Source organism: Gorilla gorilla, chromosome 13, assembly GCF_029281585.2.
Source record: "Gorilla gorilla gorilla isolate KB3781 chromosome 13, NHGRI_mGorGor1-v2.1_pri, whole genome shotgun sequence".
Lineage (NCBI taxonomy): Eukaryota > Metazoa > Chordata > Mammalia > Primates > Hominidae > Gorilla > Gorilla gorilla.
This window is the reverse complement of record NC_073237.2, coordinates 58,635,482-58,651,397: the sequence shown is the minus strand read 5'-3', so window position 1 is coordinate 58,651,397 and position 15,916 is coordinate 58,635,482. Positions and strand designations below refer to the sequence as shown.

The window sequence follows — 15,916 nt, the reverse complement described above, 5'->3', positions numbered from 1 at the left end:
AAGAATATTTGCAAGGCAAACATTACCCAAAAAACTACCAGTCAGAAAACAACCAGCCAGTATACTGGGAAATATCTAAAACCATACCTGATACAAACCAGGCAAACAAAATTAATTTAACTGCCCCTGGCACGATTTCTGTCTATTAAAAATGAAAACTAGACCACACAGGAGAAATAAAAGAAACAATGTTTCTATCTTTCATGGTAAATTTTCATGTAATCCAGGAAAACAAGATTTCAAAAAGGCTTTAGGAAAAAGCAGGAATAAATTTTAATGCTGACAATAATAGATAGAACTTTTGGATCAACACCTACCGATTTTTTTCTACTGTTTTCCAGATCTTTGAGTTCATTCTCGATTTTTGTGATTAATTCCCTGAGTTCATCAAGATTAGTGCAAATAAGCTAAAATAAAACACAAAAACACAGCTTGATAACACATAATATAAAACACCCAAAATGTGGTAACAGAAGTTGTTTTAACACACACTGAATTCACAATTATTTTTCTCTGTAATAGTAAAAAGCAAGAAAAGCTCTGCAGTTTATATTTTAAAATATATTTACTTGCTATGATGTATGAACTTCAGGCTTAGTATAAAAGAAGCTGAAATTTCAACATTGGTGGTTTCATCCCACATCCCCACCTTTCAGTTTGCTTTATAATTCGGGTACTTTCTTAACATCAACTTTCAGCCCAGAATGACAAAGATCTGGAAACTCACCCTAGATTTCACAGGTTGTCAAATCACCTTTAAGAAATGCTTCATCAGGCAGTCTCCCAGTAGGTGAATAAACACACTCTTGGAGAACTGTTATACCTTTGCCTTGGTTTGCTAACTATACAATTTAACAAACCTTAGTTATTGCTGTTGGGGTTGCTAAAAGGACTGCAACTATATGTAATACATTCAAAGACCTAAACAAAATGAAGTACACATTCTTAATATCAGTTTAGTAGTCTTTAATAAAACCATCTCCACAGACAGCATCTACTTCCTTTCATAATTGTGTGGCTCATTTCATTTCACCTGGTAACATTGGCAAATGGCCAAAATAATTATTAATTACTAACAACTAAACTAGCTTGGTTTAATTACTAAAGTTTTAGTGAACTGTCAGCAACAGTAACAAAAATATTAGTAACTACATCTTAGATTTTGTAAAATTATACTGAATTTCTCCAATTCATTCAATATACTTTTTTCCTAAAATAATTTAAGCTATTTTAAAAAAACTGTGAAAAAGAACTAGATTTCTGAAACAAAACTACAACCAAATAGAGGAAAAATCTCAGATTAATGAAAAGTCTTATTGTAATGTTTATACCATGTGATAATTAAAAAAAAACCGTACTTATAAATTACTAATTCACCATTAGCTTTTATCAGCCCCAAGTTTGTTACATTCATTAATTTCAGTGTAAGGGGACTGTTTTCCTAAAGGGCACTTTCTTTTGTTAGAAGAGCAAACAAAAACAATAAAAGCAAAAGTGGGTTACAACAAGATAATTCCTTGTGGCTACTGAGTGACAAAAATAAGACAGAGCCCCTTAAATTTCTTTTATTAGGTTAAACCATATGAAATTGCTGATATGCTTTTTATCTACAAAAATGGCAAGACAGTTCAACCTAAGAGATTAAGAAAAAATGATCACAGATAATTTGTATTAACAATTACATATTAGGAATATCTACATAATTTCAAAATCATAGAATTGACCAAGTAGGGAAAATATGTATTTAAATAACCCAGATTAAACAATTTGAGAGTAGAAACAATACAATGATGTAGTGGGACAGTGTAGCTGGTATTTATTAGAAACTACACATTCCAATTTGCCAAATTTACTTATGAAAGAAATGCTGATGGTCAAGCAGTGGACTGGCCAACCAGGTAAGTGGGTCTAGAACTAGAGAGCGTCTTCAACTTCTATTGTAACTATGAAGACTTGGAACAATGTTGTCCCTACCGTGGATTTTTATTAAGTATTCAGTGAGGACTAAACTTTTCATAGTATAATCTGCTATTATGATGACTGTGTCAAATTTGCCCCAGAGCTTGCAGATGGATGGCTATACCTCTTTCCACCAAACTTGGTGTACTTGTTAATATCAAATCATAGATTTCTTATTTGCACATATGGCAAACCACAGAGGAATTTTTACTTGCATCTCAGTTGTCTCACTACACAAGGAATAGGGTATATTTTGCATGCAGTTTGTAGAAATTTACAGGAACAATGAAGACATATACCCCTCGAACTAAATGAAAACATATACTCCAACTAAACATGCCCTAAAACATTTTGAGATCTTTTAATTACCAATTAGTTATGAAGTCAACAGGTATTTATGTTCCATTTAAAGGAACAGATAACACAGTCATCTCTTCATAGAAACTTACATGAACAATGAAGACATATACCCCTACAACTAAACATGCCCTAAAACATTTTGAGATCTTTTAATTATCAATTAGTTATGAAGTCAACAGATATTTATGTTCCATTTAAAGCAAGAGATAACACAGTTCTGAAGCCAAACCATGAATGAAATCACACAGCTTAAGAGCTACATAAAATAACACTGTCAAGTGGCTGTATCTAGTTAGTAAACTGTACTAAATTTTAGTACTTTTCAAACTTTAATGTGCATAAGAATTGCATGGGGATCTTAATAAAACAGTTTTTTGTTTAGTAGGTCTGAGGTGAGACCTTGGATTCTGCATTTCTAACAAGTTTCCAGGTATTGCCTGCAAATAACATTTTTGAGTAGTAAGGTACTAAATGACTATGAATTATAAATCAACATGGCTACTGGAACATTCTGGTACCATGGAGCTAATGAGTATGAAAATACAAGATTAATTTCCAAATAGGGAATGGCATATTGAATTAAATGTACGATGATAAGACAATTGTTTCTTAAAATATTTTTAGCTATAATATTTATTCTGAGGCTATATTAAAATGACGTTAATAGCTACATAACAATTAATATATTAAAACTAATATATATTCACTCTACATATATATTTAATGTATACCTAATATATATACCCAACATACAGAGTCAAATTAACCTTTTATAAAACTGAATAGGAACACAATTAGTTTGATTTATGCCAACTCGATGTCATATACAACTCTACTGCCTCTCTTCTGCCTCCGAAATAAGGCATATATGTGGCCATTACATTCAACTCAACTTCATATGATGTTTTTAAAAACAGAATCAACCCAATAAACAAAGTTCAACTTAAAAAAGGAGAACACAGATTTTTTTTTAAAAAAGCAAAACACCTTATTAAAACCTCCTTCTCATTATCTTGCATTTGAAAAACATATCTGAGGCACAGGGCCTGCAGGGGTGAACACGAAACTCCATAGCAGCTCAGATTACAGTCAGGTCACATTGCTAACACTTATGAGAGGAGGTTTTCAGTCAAGCCACATAGGTTACAAGAAGAGTTTTATCTCCCAGCAAGAACCTCTCCAAGGCTGTCACACTCCCTCAAGTTAACCTTTCATTTAATACAATCCATGGCAGAGCTACAAAATCACAGATCTCAGAGCTGAAAGGGACTAAAAATGTGTAATTTGTCCAAGCCTTAGCCTAAAGAGACCTATCTCCAATTCATATAAAAGGTAATTAAACTAACAGAGGTAAAGTGACCTAAGATGACACACTGATAGAGGAAACCACAGAACCCAGGACTTCTCCTACTATATTATATTCTTTTTAAAAGGGTCTTTATAACAACACAAAAATAAAGAAATCTAACAACTGAACTTGTATTATAGTTTTAGGATTTAGTTTATATCTAAGCTTTCATTTTTATTAAATGGTAATATTAAAAGGTCCCCTCTTCAACTCAACAAGCAGCAATATATGTATGTGGTGGGAGTGGGGAGGCCCTGCAGAGATAAAAAAAAACTCCATGACCATATCTCAGAACTACATAATAAATCATTCCTTACTTTACTGATACTTCAAACTAGAAATTACGTCCTTTGGATAGAAATTCAATAGGTCTGAAAGATATTTACTTGCTCCAAAAAAGGACATAAGGTAACATTAAAAAATACAAACAATATGGTAGATTATATTAAAAAGCAAAGCAAAAGGAAAACAATGTAGAAAAGTAAAAATGAATAGGTCCAGACAAAAGGGATCACACATTCACTCCCATTCTAATAAAAAGATCCTGTAATTTATTATAAAAATTATAAGTGAAATACTAAATGCATGGTATAAATTCAAAATTTATATTGTATTTAAACTAAAATTATAATAGCATCTGCTAAAACTATGCAGATGGGAAAATTTCTTTTTATTTCTTATCATCACCATACCAGCAATAAGGACTACTTAAAAACTTGCAAATAAGGATATCACTTGTGACGTGAAAGCCAAATTAGTCTGATAAACAACCATGTGATTAAACACAGATGTTTCTCTCAATGAACTATATATATTTTTAAGGGAGAACTATATTAATTTTAAGGGAGAAGAACTCCTGCTGTTAAAAGTGAAACAAAAAGCTGAGGTTAAAAATATTCATTTTAAGAGGGAGCAATTCAAAATAATGATATAATCAAAACATCTTAATACAGTAAGCAGTTAAAAAGCTGATTAAACTAACAGAGGTAAAATGACCTAAGATGACACACTGATAGAGGAAACCACAGAGAATCGCTTGAACCAGGAAGTCAGAGATTGCAGTAAGCCAGGATCGTGCCACTGCACTCCAGTCTGGCGGCAGAGCGAGACTCCGTCTCAAAACAAACAAACAACAACAACAACAACAACAAAACCCTAATTTTAATCTTGGTTTCAATTTGTTATGTTGCAGTACTTTATTTCTTATCCCTTAGTTTCTCCATTGGTTAGATGGAGAAGTATAGTTTTTTCAGAGGTATGTTAAGGATCAGTGAGTTTTTTTCTTATGTTTGAAAACAATGTAATATAGTCTTAGCAGCTGGATTCTGGAGTTCTTCTGCAAAGCAGCTTTTAAAATCAATCATGCATATGAAATGGGAGCAAGGGCACACTGCATGAAAGTTTTTTTTTGGTTATTGTTGAAAAGCAGACTTAGGGTAACTAACGCTGTTAAATTATTTTTAAAACTTATGTTATTGAGACTCAACACATTAGTTTTTAAAAATACTTCCTGTAACTTTCTGTCATAATTATGTACAAAAGATAAGTCATATAACATTAGATTTCTCTCTTAAATGTTAAATGAAAAGACTTTTTAGGAAAAAGTAACTATTAGGAAAACTGATATTCACTTTTCAGTCTAATCGTCTTTCTTTCATTACAAAACAGATAAGGGAAAAAGAATTTTACCAATCTAACAATGTCATAAGTAAATGTTAAAGTTGATATAAAAGCTTAAATCACCAATATTCTATAATTATCACTAAAAAATCCAACAATTTCCCCTACATGACAAATATATAATGCATCATAACAATAAAATAGGGATAAACATAAGTTTTCACTCTCATCAAACATAATGATGCAAATACTATTACTTGGTTTTCCACTTTTCAAATTCTTGTAGGCTTAATCATGTGCCACTTTCATTAAGACCAAATCCAAGATTTATTTCAAGGTTTTAAGTAAATGGAAAGAGTGCTAAGGGTCAATAATAGATGTTTTTATGCCATTTTTAATTGATTTTCCTATTCATAATTCAGTGTTTTTCATCAGAAGCGACTGACCTGCTTATTTGAAAACAATAAAAATGGCTAAAACGGTAAGCTGTATCGTTCAATCCTCACAACTCTACAAGGAAGGTACTATTATTACCCCATTGTACAAATGAGAAACTGGAATCATGGAGAAGTTAAATAACTTACCCCACAGAGTTAATCAGTGGTAGAGCTGGCATTCAAACCCAAGTAGGTAGCCTGGTTGCAGAACCCTTGTGTTTAACCACTATGCAGATTACTGGTACCCACTGAATCAAGGTCTTTTGGAGGATGAAACCAACAATCTTCATTTTAAATAAAGGTATCACATTATTTTTATACTATCTAAAGTTTGAGAACCACTGACATAACTCTTAGGAAAAAGTGGCACACATTTGGTTAGACCCTTTACAATATACAGTCGTCCCTCGGTATCCATGGGGTACTGGTTCCAGGACTCACCTCTGAACCCTGTGGATACCAAAATCCAAGGATGCTTAAGACCTTGATATGAAGTGGTATAGTATCTGCATATAACACATCCTCCCATATACTTTAGGTCATCTCTACATTACTTATAATACCTAATACAATATAGTTGTGATATAAATTGTTGTTATATCATATTGTTTAGGGAATAATGACAAGAAAAAAAATCAGTACATGTTTAGTATGGACACATTTAAGAAAATATTTTCAATCCAAGGTTGAATGCACAGATGCAGAACCTACAGATACAGAGGGCCGACTGTACACACACACACACACACCCACACCCACCCCACCCTGCCACACATACAAATCAAATCCACCATTTGAATGCTCACAGTGTATACTCTAAATAGGAGTAGGATGATTATTTTCTAAACCTGGGTGCAGATATTAGGTGTGTATATAAACATGGATTCTTTCTGAAGCAAATAGGGGGGCAAGTTCAAGTTCTAGCTTTAAAAAAAGTCAACAAAAACATTGTCAAACTAAAAAGCAGCTGAGGTCAAAACATTTTTAAAAACTCATTAGGACTTAAAAAAAAAAAACTTCACAATTTAACCCTTTCATTTATCTCTATCTAAGCATGCTTTCTGTCAATTTAAAGAAGACTGGTCCTTTGGCAAACTGGTCAGGTTTTACAAAAGGGATCTATTATCTATCCAAAAACAGGTTCATTATTTTCAGAAGCAAGATATTTCAGAATAAATAATATGAAGATCTTCTGACTAAATATTTCTATATTTTTATGTTTAATGCTAGAAATGTGATATTTAAAACACCTTGGACAAAACAAATAATTTACAGAATCTGAGGTGCTAAATACCATACCGCTAGAACTTTTGGGCAGGGAATAAATTCACTTTATTATATAATAGTCTTCTTACACGTGGAAGACTCAAATAAAGTAACACACTACATAAAATTATTTTGAGAGACAAAACTAAGTTTTGCATTTAACAGCAAAGTTTACTAGTGACTAGCACTATCTCCTATTTTATTAATGTGTGTATTTGAAGCAAATGATCTATTTCCCTGTGAGACAGTTGCCAAGTTTCTTTATGAGTAATGTCGTGGCATTCACATTGTAAACTAGGCATAAGAACCACTGCTTTCATGAGACTATTACTCCTCTCTATCCTCTCTCTCTCTCTTTTTCCCTCTCTGTTTTCTCTCCCTCTAGGACACCTTGAGAACCAGGAAGAGACTTATTTATTTATTTATTTATTTAGTTAGTTAGTTAGTTAGTTAGTTAGTTAGAGACAGAGTTTCCCTCATTGCCCAGCCTGGAGTGCAATGGCGCGATGTTGGCTCACTGCAACCTCTGCCTCCCAGATTCAAGTGATTCTCCTCTCTCAGCCTCCCGGGTAGATGGGATTACAGGCACATGCCACCACACCCGGCTAATTTTTTTTGTATTTTTAGTAGAGATGGGGTTTCATATAGGTCAGGCTGGTCTCGAACTCCTGACCTCAGGTGATCCGCCTGCCTCGGCCTCCCTAAGTGCTGGGATTACAGGTGTGAGCCACTGGGCCCGGCCAAGACCGTTTTAAACAGCTCAATCTGGCAAAATATTTTGACCATGACCCATGCGCAGCAACACATTTTACAATGCATATCCTTGTGTACACACATACAATTGAAACCAAAGTTTCACAAAACAATATATGAGCGTACATATTCACATTGCTATATGTAGCACACTTACTATATGTAATTGTGCTGATTTCTTTTCTAGTTTAATTTTGTTAGCTTAAAAAAGAAACACTGGTCATGCAATCTGCTAAAATGATTTCATGCCTCACTAATGAATACCACTGCAATTTTAAAAAACACTGGCTATGCAGCCTGTGCTGCTTAATATATGGAAAAGTCTATTCACTAAGATGGGTATAGAGGAAATATTAACAATGGGCCAGATTTGCTCTAACATCTACATTCCCAGGGCTGATGCTTTGAGGATTGAGAAAAACGTAAGTCGGAGAAATAGTAAACACAGGTGTGACAGCAGTGGACGCATGATGATGTAATACTAAAGCATTAAAATATATGTTACAAGAAGTGGTATAAAGGCCTCTAAGTGAACAGTAAAATTGTTATTTTTTTATTAACTACTCTGCAACCAAGGTTATATAATATATAAAAGGATTTTGTAGAAATGTTTGTAATTCATCCTAAGAATACCATTAAAAATATTCTAAAGTACTAAGAGAAAAACATGTCTATTTTCTTTAACTGTTGATTTAAAAATGTTAAATTTTTACCAGTTAGTAACTTCCATAAAAACACTCTCCAAAATAGAATTTTTACTGAAAATGAATGTGTCCACATTTTTAGATATATCTAACTATTAAACTCACATTATATATTATCAATATTTTCATAGCTATTGTCCCTTTATTTTCATCTCTACTTGACTTGAGACTCACAAATTCATCTGAACACCACTTTCATCTTTTGGTCATTAGGTATGAGTTTATAAAACTTTTGAAAATTGACTAGACACATGAATACAAAGACGTTTTTAAAGAAAGTGTTTATTGAAGAAAATACATCTTTTATAAAATAGAAAATAAAAGCATTAATTAGGGTGAGATTCTCTGCTTAGTATTAGCTACAAATAAAAAACTCCTCACTTAATCATATGGCAGTACATATAATTACTTTTTATTTCCACAGAAATGTTTAAAGACCATTTCAATTAACCTTTACTTAATATTCTCTCTGAAGATCATATACAGCTAAGAGTTGAAAGATTTGTTTTCCAAGTTAATAAATCTACCATTTATTTCTACAGTGCCCAAATAAATGAAAACGAACTATCTAGGCAATATTACCATCTCCAAATTATGATTTGTTCTTGGAAGAGTTTCATTCACACATTTGCTTTTATGCATTACATATATATATACATACACACACACACACACATACTATATAGTGTATATATATATTATTTCTATTAAACTGCTTCTAGGAAATGTACTAGTAGAGATTAAGATATAAAAAAGGGTTTTTACTATTAAAAGACAAAAATAGAGGTAAAAATTATGAAATACTAGCAGATTAAATCTTGGTTACATCTGCACTTGCAGGGAGAAAAGTCACTGTCAGAAACATTTCATTACAAGTATGTGTGCTACAGTTTCTTGGAATTCAGCCAAACTCTTGAGGAATGATATGAACACTGAAAAAATTGAAAAATTTCGAGACAAAGTTGAAACATTTACCTGAAACTCTGGTACAGTAGGTGACTTTATGACAGTTTTCCTCTTCTTTGTGACTGCTTTTTTAGAGACGGATTTTTTTCCTTTCAAGATTAAAAGAGAAAACCTTCATAATGCTGTTTATAGCACTTCATTAACAAAAAACAAATTACGCAGATCCTTGAAAGTTAAATTGTAACTAACAGATGGCTGCTAGTGAGTCAAATAAAAATGATGAATCAAAACAAGCCCCAGTAAAAACAAACATTAAACTATTAACTACCTGTTAACAGACATATTAACAAATGCTGTTTTATGTTTATATGAACTGAACTATTACCATCTCCAATGTGTTATACGGTAGAATCTACTGCAAGATTAGGCAAAAAAGTCACATTACTACTGCTTAATTAAAATCTACATTTGCAACTTAAGATGAGACTACATAGGGAAAAAAACCTTACCTTTAACATTGACTTCGCAGTCAGGAACTTGCATAAGAACTACAGCTGAAGACTATGGTCTCTAGCCAGCCTAATGTGAAAATCCCCTTAGCAGCTTAGGTAACAAAGTTTTTCTACTCCTTTAGCTCTGCACTCACCTAATAGGCTGCCCTTGGCGGTATCAATACCCAAAGTTTTAAAAGAAGATAAACATCTCCCTTTAAAGTGCACCTAGTTATTTGTGGAATCAGAAACCACTGGAAAAAAATAAACCTCATACTTAGAGCCAATTCACAGTATACACTGAAATATATCTACTTTTTGTATTTAACTTGACAAAAAAATACATACATGCATAAAAATTCTATTTTTAGACCAGGCGCGGTGGCTCACACCTGTAATCCCAGCACTTTGGGAGGCCAAGGCAGGCGGATCACCAGAGGTCAGTTCGAGACCAGCCTAGTTAACACGGCGAAACCCCGTCTCTACTAAAAATACAAAAATTAGCCGGGTGTGGTGGTGCGTGCCTGTAATCCCAGCTACCTGGGAGCCTGAGACAGGAGAATCGTGTGAACCTGGGAGGTGGAGGTTGTAGTGAGCCAAGATCGCACCATTGTTCTCCAGCCTGGGCAACAATAGTGAAACTCTGTCTCAAAAAAAAAAAAAAAAAAAAATTCTAGTTTTAGTTAGAAACACATTAAAAGTTTCCCCCCAATTTGTAATTAGCAAAATCAATTAACAAACTGTTAATTACTCAACAAATACTAGATACAGGACACTGTACAAGTTACGGGGACAACAAGGAAGTAAAAAAATTATAAAAAAGAAAAATCCTATCCTCTAGGAGCTTACAATCTACACAAGGGCACAAAAAATATTCAGCAATACTTTTCTGTCATTTTTAGTTCACAATCATTTGCAGACTAAAATCCACTTAAACGTCAATATTTTTTTCAAAAGGGAAAATGAATGAGTACATAAAGTAACTTTGCTGTACATAATCCTAATGCTCCTTTCCAAACATTTTCCTATATAATCATCTTGCAAGAAATATGTCAACTCAATTGACACAATTCCAGTTTATAATTTGTTTTTTGTATTACTTTTTAATCATATCGCAGAACTGTAATTTATAAAATTTCTAACTTTTGGCTCAATGAAATCCATGTATACTATGACTGAACTGCAAATTTTGAGTTGCTGAGGTTCACAGGGGTTTAACTGTCTTATTTTAATAAGTATTGACGGCTGTCATTTGACATCTGCTTTCAATTAAATTAAAATAACCCAACATATATTTCTTTATTCACCATTGTTATTTACTTCTGTGCTTACACAGTACCTTATAACAGAAGTAAACTCCTACAAAGATAGGTAAGTGGGTGGGCTGCTTAAATAAGCAATACTCAGGGAGAAGTGATTAAATTCTTGGTATCTCTATAATACAGCTAGTAATTGTTTCCTAAACTGAGTGCCATAAGTATTGCTGAAGGGGGCTCATGAATTTGAATGCCAAGATGCCTTTCCTCTATACACTGCCTTTACCATTTTTTAAAGTTCACAAGAAAAAACTGAATGATCTTGCTAACTTATGTATGGGAAGGTTTTATAAAAACTAATTTGGAGGAAATAAAATTCTTCCTCAACCTCTCCCCACCAGCCCTACTCTGATTAGCTTAAAAAAAAAAGCCATTTGGTTTTGTATTCATTTATAAGCACAACAGAGGTCACCCTTGATAGTCCCATGAATTTCATCTTATTGTTACACAGGCACTAAACACAGGTACTAAATTCTCAGTTAACTCTAGCAGCTACTCTATTTGAATGGACTGAGAAGCTAAGGTGGTTACTTGGTATTTCAGTTCACCACGTCATTAGGATGCTTAAATATTATTAGGAAATTGGAGGTAATGTTACATATTGGTTATAAGCTTGAGTTTTAGAACTAAACTACCTGGGTTTGAATGCCTGCTACAACCACCTACTATTATAGAGGTCATGTATAATAGCTACTACATACAAGACCTTGAGCAAACTGCTTTATTTCTTTGTGCAATTTCTTCATCTGTAAAACAAGGGATAATAGTATTACCTACTCTGTGAGAATTAAATGGGTTATAACATCCCAAAAGCTTATACTACTGCTAGGCACATGGTAGGTGATCAATAAATGTTAGCTATTGCTTTAGCTTTAGCTAAGCTATGGTGAGAAAAGCCTAAACAGAAAATCTTTTAATTTTCTTTAAATTCTTTTTACTTACTCCATCTCAGTTCTTCTTATGCATGTCCTCTAAACTACCACTCTACTTTGTACACAAATCAATGAATGTAATACTTAACTTAGAGTATTGTAATTGTCTGTTCTTATGTTTGTCATCCTTACTATACTGTAAATTATTGGTGACAGAAATCACATTATTCACTCTGTATTTACAGCATTTAGCACACATAATTCTAAGAAGTGATCCCTAAATACAAGAATCCTACTTTTTTCAGAAATGTCACCAACAGTCTAGGGGGTAGGAAAAGGGATGCAGGTAATTGTTTACAATTCTGAGGGTCCATTTAAGTCTATTTTATAGTGAAGAAAACACTGACAACGATTTTAAATAATTTAAACAATTCACCAAAGAGTTTCAACATGACCTAGTAGTGGTAGTAAGAAGATTAACATTTATTGAGAACCTGCTGTGTGTCAGATACTTAGTAAAGTGGTCTGTATAAATTATTTATTTCTCAATATAACCCTCCCAGGTAGGTAATAACTCTACTGTAATATGGGATAACTGAAGATCAAAAAGATTAATTAACTTACTCATGTGTCACACAGTAAGTAAGCACCACAGTCAGGGATTCTAACTACAAAGTCCAAGCTCCTTCCATTATGTAATTCTACTGCACAAATATCTTAAGTTACCATTTATTGATTCCTACCATGTGCCAAGCTCCAAGTGACATACTGTGCATTTGCTATTCTAATTAATCTTAACAATACAGCCAAGTAGGTATTACCTCACTTATCACAGATAAAGAAACAGGCTATAAACAGGTAAAGAAACTGATGGAGGAGCTGTAGCTAATATGCACTAGGAGCATACATGTGAAATTAGGTCTGTCTCACTTCAAAGCTGTACTCTTTTTATGGTAAAATACTGCATTCTTTCAAATTTTTGAAACGGATGTAATCTGCTTCTGTTTGGTTCAGAGCATTCCTTTTTATTAGGGTTGGATGACTTGTACATTTACTGTTTTTTAATACCTTCAGTATATATCCTGAAAAAAAACAATTTCAGTATAAATTTTCCTGTATTCTTCAGTAAAAAAATCAGCACTTCAAAAAAATTAAATATTATTTTAAAAATCGAGCATGAGATACTACAAAATCACGCCTTTATTTGGTAACTTGTTTTTGCTTCAGGACAAAATACATACAGGGCAAGTTACATACTACCAGTGGGCTTCCCTTCCCTTATCACTCAACTTGATCATATCCCAGGCCTTTTACTTCCACTGCCCTAAGTTACTTGGTCATATAAAATAGAATAAAATTCTCAAACCTAAAATTATGCTGAAATCAGAAGTCAAATTAAAACATACACAGTATTTCAATACCACTCTTGAGCCTAAAACAGAAAGTGTCAACCTGTACCTGGAAAATGCATAAGGAAACATTAATAAACCTTAGTAATTAATGTTACAAAAGTATACTCTAATGAAGCTTTCTAAAGCACTATGCTTAGAACAACTTAAGAAAAGAATGCCCAACCTGAGAGGGAAAATTATAACTAAAGATATATTTTATACTGTAACTGAGGCATAAAACTCCAGTTTTCTAGAATCTGGAAATATGCCTTTTATAAAAGAAATGGCATATTTCTTTACATAAGAAGGTGATTATCATCCCCCTTTCAGTTCCCCTTTCTCAGTTTCTTATTCCTCATTCTTTACCCCTCTCCTTCACCTGGTTTTCCTGTCTTCACTCCTCAGACCTCTGGGCTACTCATACTCAGACTTCCACTTTAAGCCAAGTGTGGTGGTGCATGCCTGTGATCCCAGCTCGCCTGTGGTCCCAGCTACTTGGGAGGTGGAGGTGAGAGGATGGCTTGTGCCCCGGAGTTCGAGGCCAGGTGGGCAACATAGCGAGATCCTGTCTCTCAGGGAGGGATAGGAGGAAGAAAAAGAAAAGAAAAAAAAAAAGGTACTTCAATGCTTTCCTAGATTTAGCCTTTCCATGTTTTAAAATTATCCCAACACATTCACTCCTCCCTCTGTACTTTCGCCTTAGGAACCTTAATAAATAAATGAATACTAAGATATTAATCATTGTTGCAAGTAAAAACTCAAGGGTATTTGTATTATTAAACAGTGAATTTGCAAAGTGCCTGGGATGTAAAGTCACAGAACTAGAGCCTAAACTTGTCTTTTATTTACTAAATGTGCATGTCTTGAGCTAACTACATTCTAGGAGTTTCTGGAGTGTTCTATCTCAAGTAAGCAATTTGACCTTAACAAAACAGTTTATTTTCCTTTTATTCTTCTTACCTATAAGCAAATTTCTTATCATACTGGTAATTCTTTAACCCTATCACATAATTCAGTAACTCCTGAACACCCATTTCTTTTTACCCTTTAACTTAGAATATTGAATCAGTTGCCAAATTCTGCTACTTATTGCAGCATCTCTCTCAAAATAGAATTTTCTTCTATCATTGTGACAGAAAAGTCACATAATCAATCCTTACCTGGATTTAGAATTTTTCTCGTTATAGTTATCATCTACCCCTTCATCTTACCCCTGCCAGCTTCTTTTCATAGCTCTTTAATGGTATCCTAATTATCTTGCAAGATCCTTTCTCCTAATCCTGTCACTTACTAGCTCTAGCTGTGTGACCTTGGACAAGTAAATATCTCAATTTTTAAAAATCTCTAAAATCTGTAATAACGGGGAATAATAGTAATATTTATTTTTTGAAGTCTTCATGAAGATTAAATGAGATAATATGTATAAAGGCTTAGAACAGTGCCTGGCATACAATAAGCACTCAATGAGTACTAGGTTTTTTAGACAAAAAGTAGAAGGATTGAAAAAATAAAAGGACATGGAGTATAGTAAATCCTTTCACTCTCTTTATATTTTGAAATCTTCAGCTGGTATGCTAAAAGTTTTCTCCATAAGACACATGTAGTTACGGTCTCTAGTGCTATCACTACAGAACTATATAATAACCTTTTCACAGATATGGGCCTGGAAATAATCAAACACTGTAGATTACATTATCTTCTCATCATTTCCTATAAAGCAGCTCATTACTTTTTACACATCTGATATATCTTATTTCAAGCTCAATTCCTTGCACTGGACTCTTGATTCAATTATTTAACATAGTACCACATGCCTAGAAAGATCACCCAAAAATGACACCCTTCTATCATTCGAACAGCTTCTAAAACCTCAACTTTTCCACAAAAGTTTTCTTTAATTGTGCTTCTTCCAGTGACACTTCACTTAATTATACCTATATGCTTTTGCTCGTGTTATTCAACATTTTCCACCTATCCAATTCCCATTATTCTTCAAAGTCCTTCATCCCTTGTAAAATCTTCCCAGACTAGCATAGCACATTGATTTTTTCTCTACTTGACCTTTTATTGTGTTGTCTTTATCTGTACTTAACTATTATTCACTTGAGGTCACTGACCACTCTTTAACTTAGTTTTTTCACCTATAAGAGAATAAGACCACTTGTCTTATTCATTTTAGTCAGTTTAGAGGTGCTACCATAAAGTGATTTGGGTGAAAATAATAACTACTGGCCGGGCGTGGTGCCTCACGCCTGTAATCCCAGCACTTTGGGAGGCCGAGGTGGGCCGATCACCTGAGGTCAGGAGTTCGAGACCAGCCTGGCCAACATGGTGAAATCTCATCTCTACTAAAAATACAAAAATTAGCCGGACATGGTGGCACACGCCTGTAGTCCCAGCTACTTGGGAGGCTGAGGCAGGAGAATTGCTTGAACCCAGGAGGTGGAGGTTGCAGTGAGCAGAGATCGCGCCAATGCACTCCAGCCTGGGCAA

The 15,916-nt window shown here is 33.8% G+C and overlaps 1 protein-coding gene across 6 annotated transcripts in view; it reads right to left on the bottom strand.

Moving 5' to 3' along the window:
- BRD10 (bromodomain containing 10) overlaps positions 1–15,916 on the bottom strand; it is a 125,542-nt gene that overhangs the window by 65,410 nt on the left and 44,216 nt on the right. For 5 of the 6 annotated variants that reach the window (XR_010130212.1, XR_010130213.1, XM_019034004.4 and 2 more), the window contains exons 4-5: positions 9,423–9,502; positions 318–407 (exon numbers count right to left, since the gene is read on the bottom strand). Coding sequence is in view for 4 of the 6 variants with exons in the window: in XM_019034004.4 (XP_018889549.3) it covers positions 318–407; positions 9,423–9,502 (170 nt within the window). In the remaining 2 variants the exon portion in view is untranslated. The remainder of the gene's footprint in view (positions 1–317; positions 408–9,422; positions 9,503–15,916) is intronic. The other variant, XM_019034005.4, reaches the window with a different exon arrangement.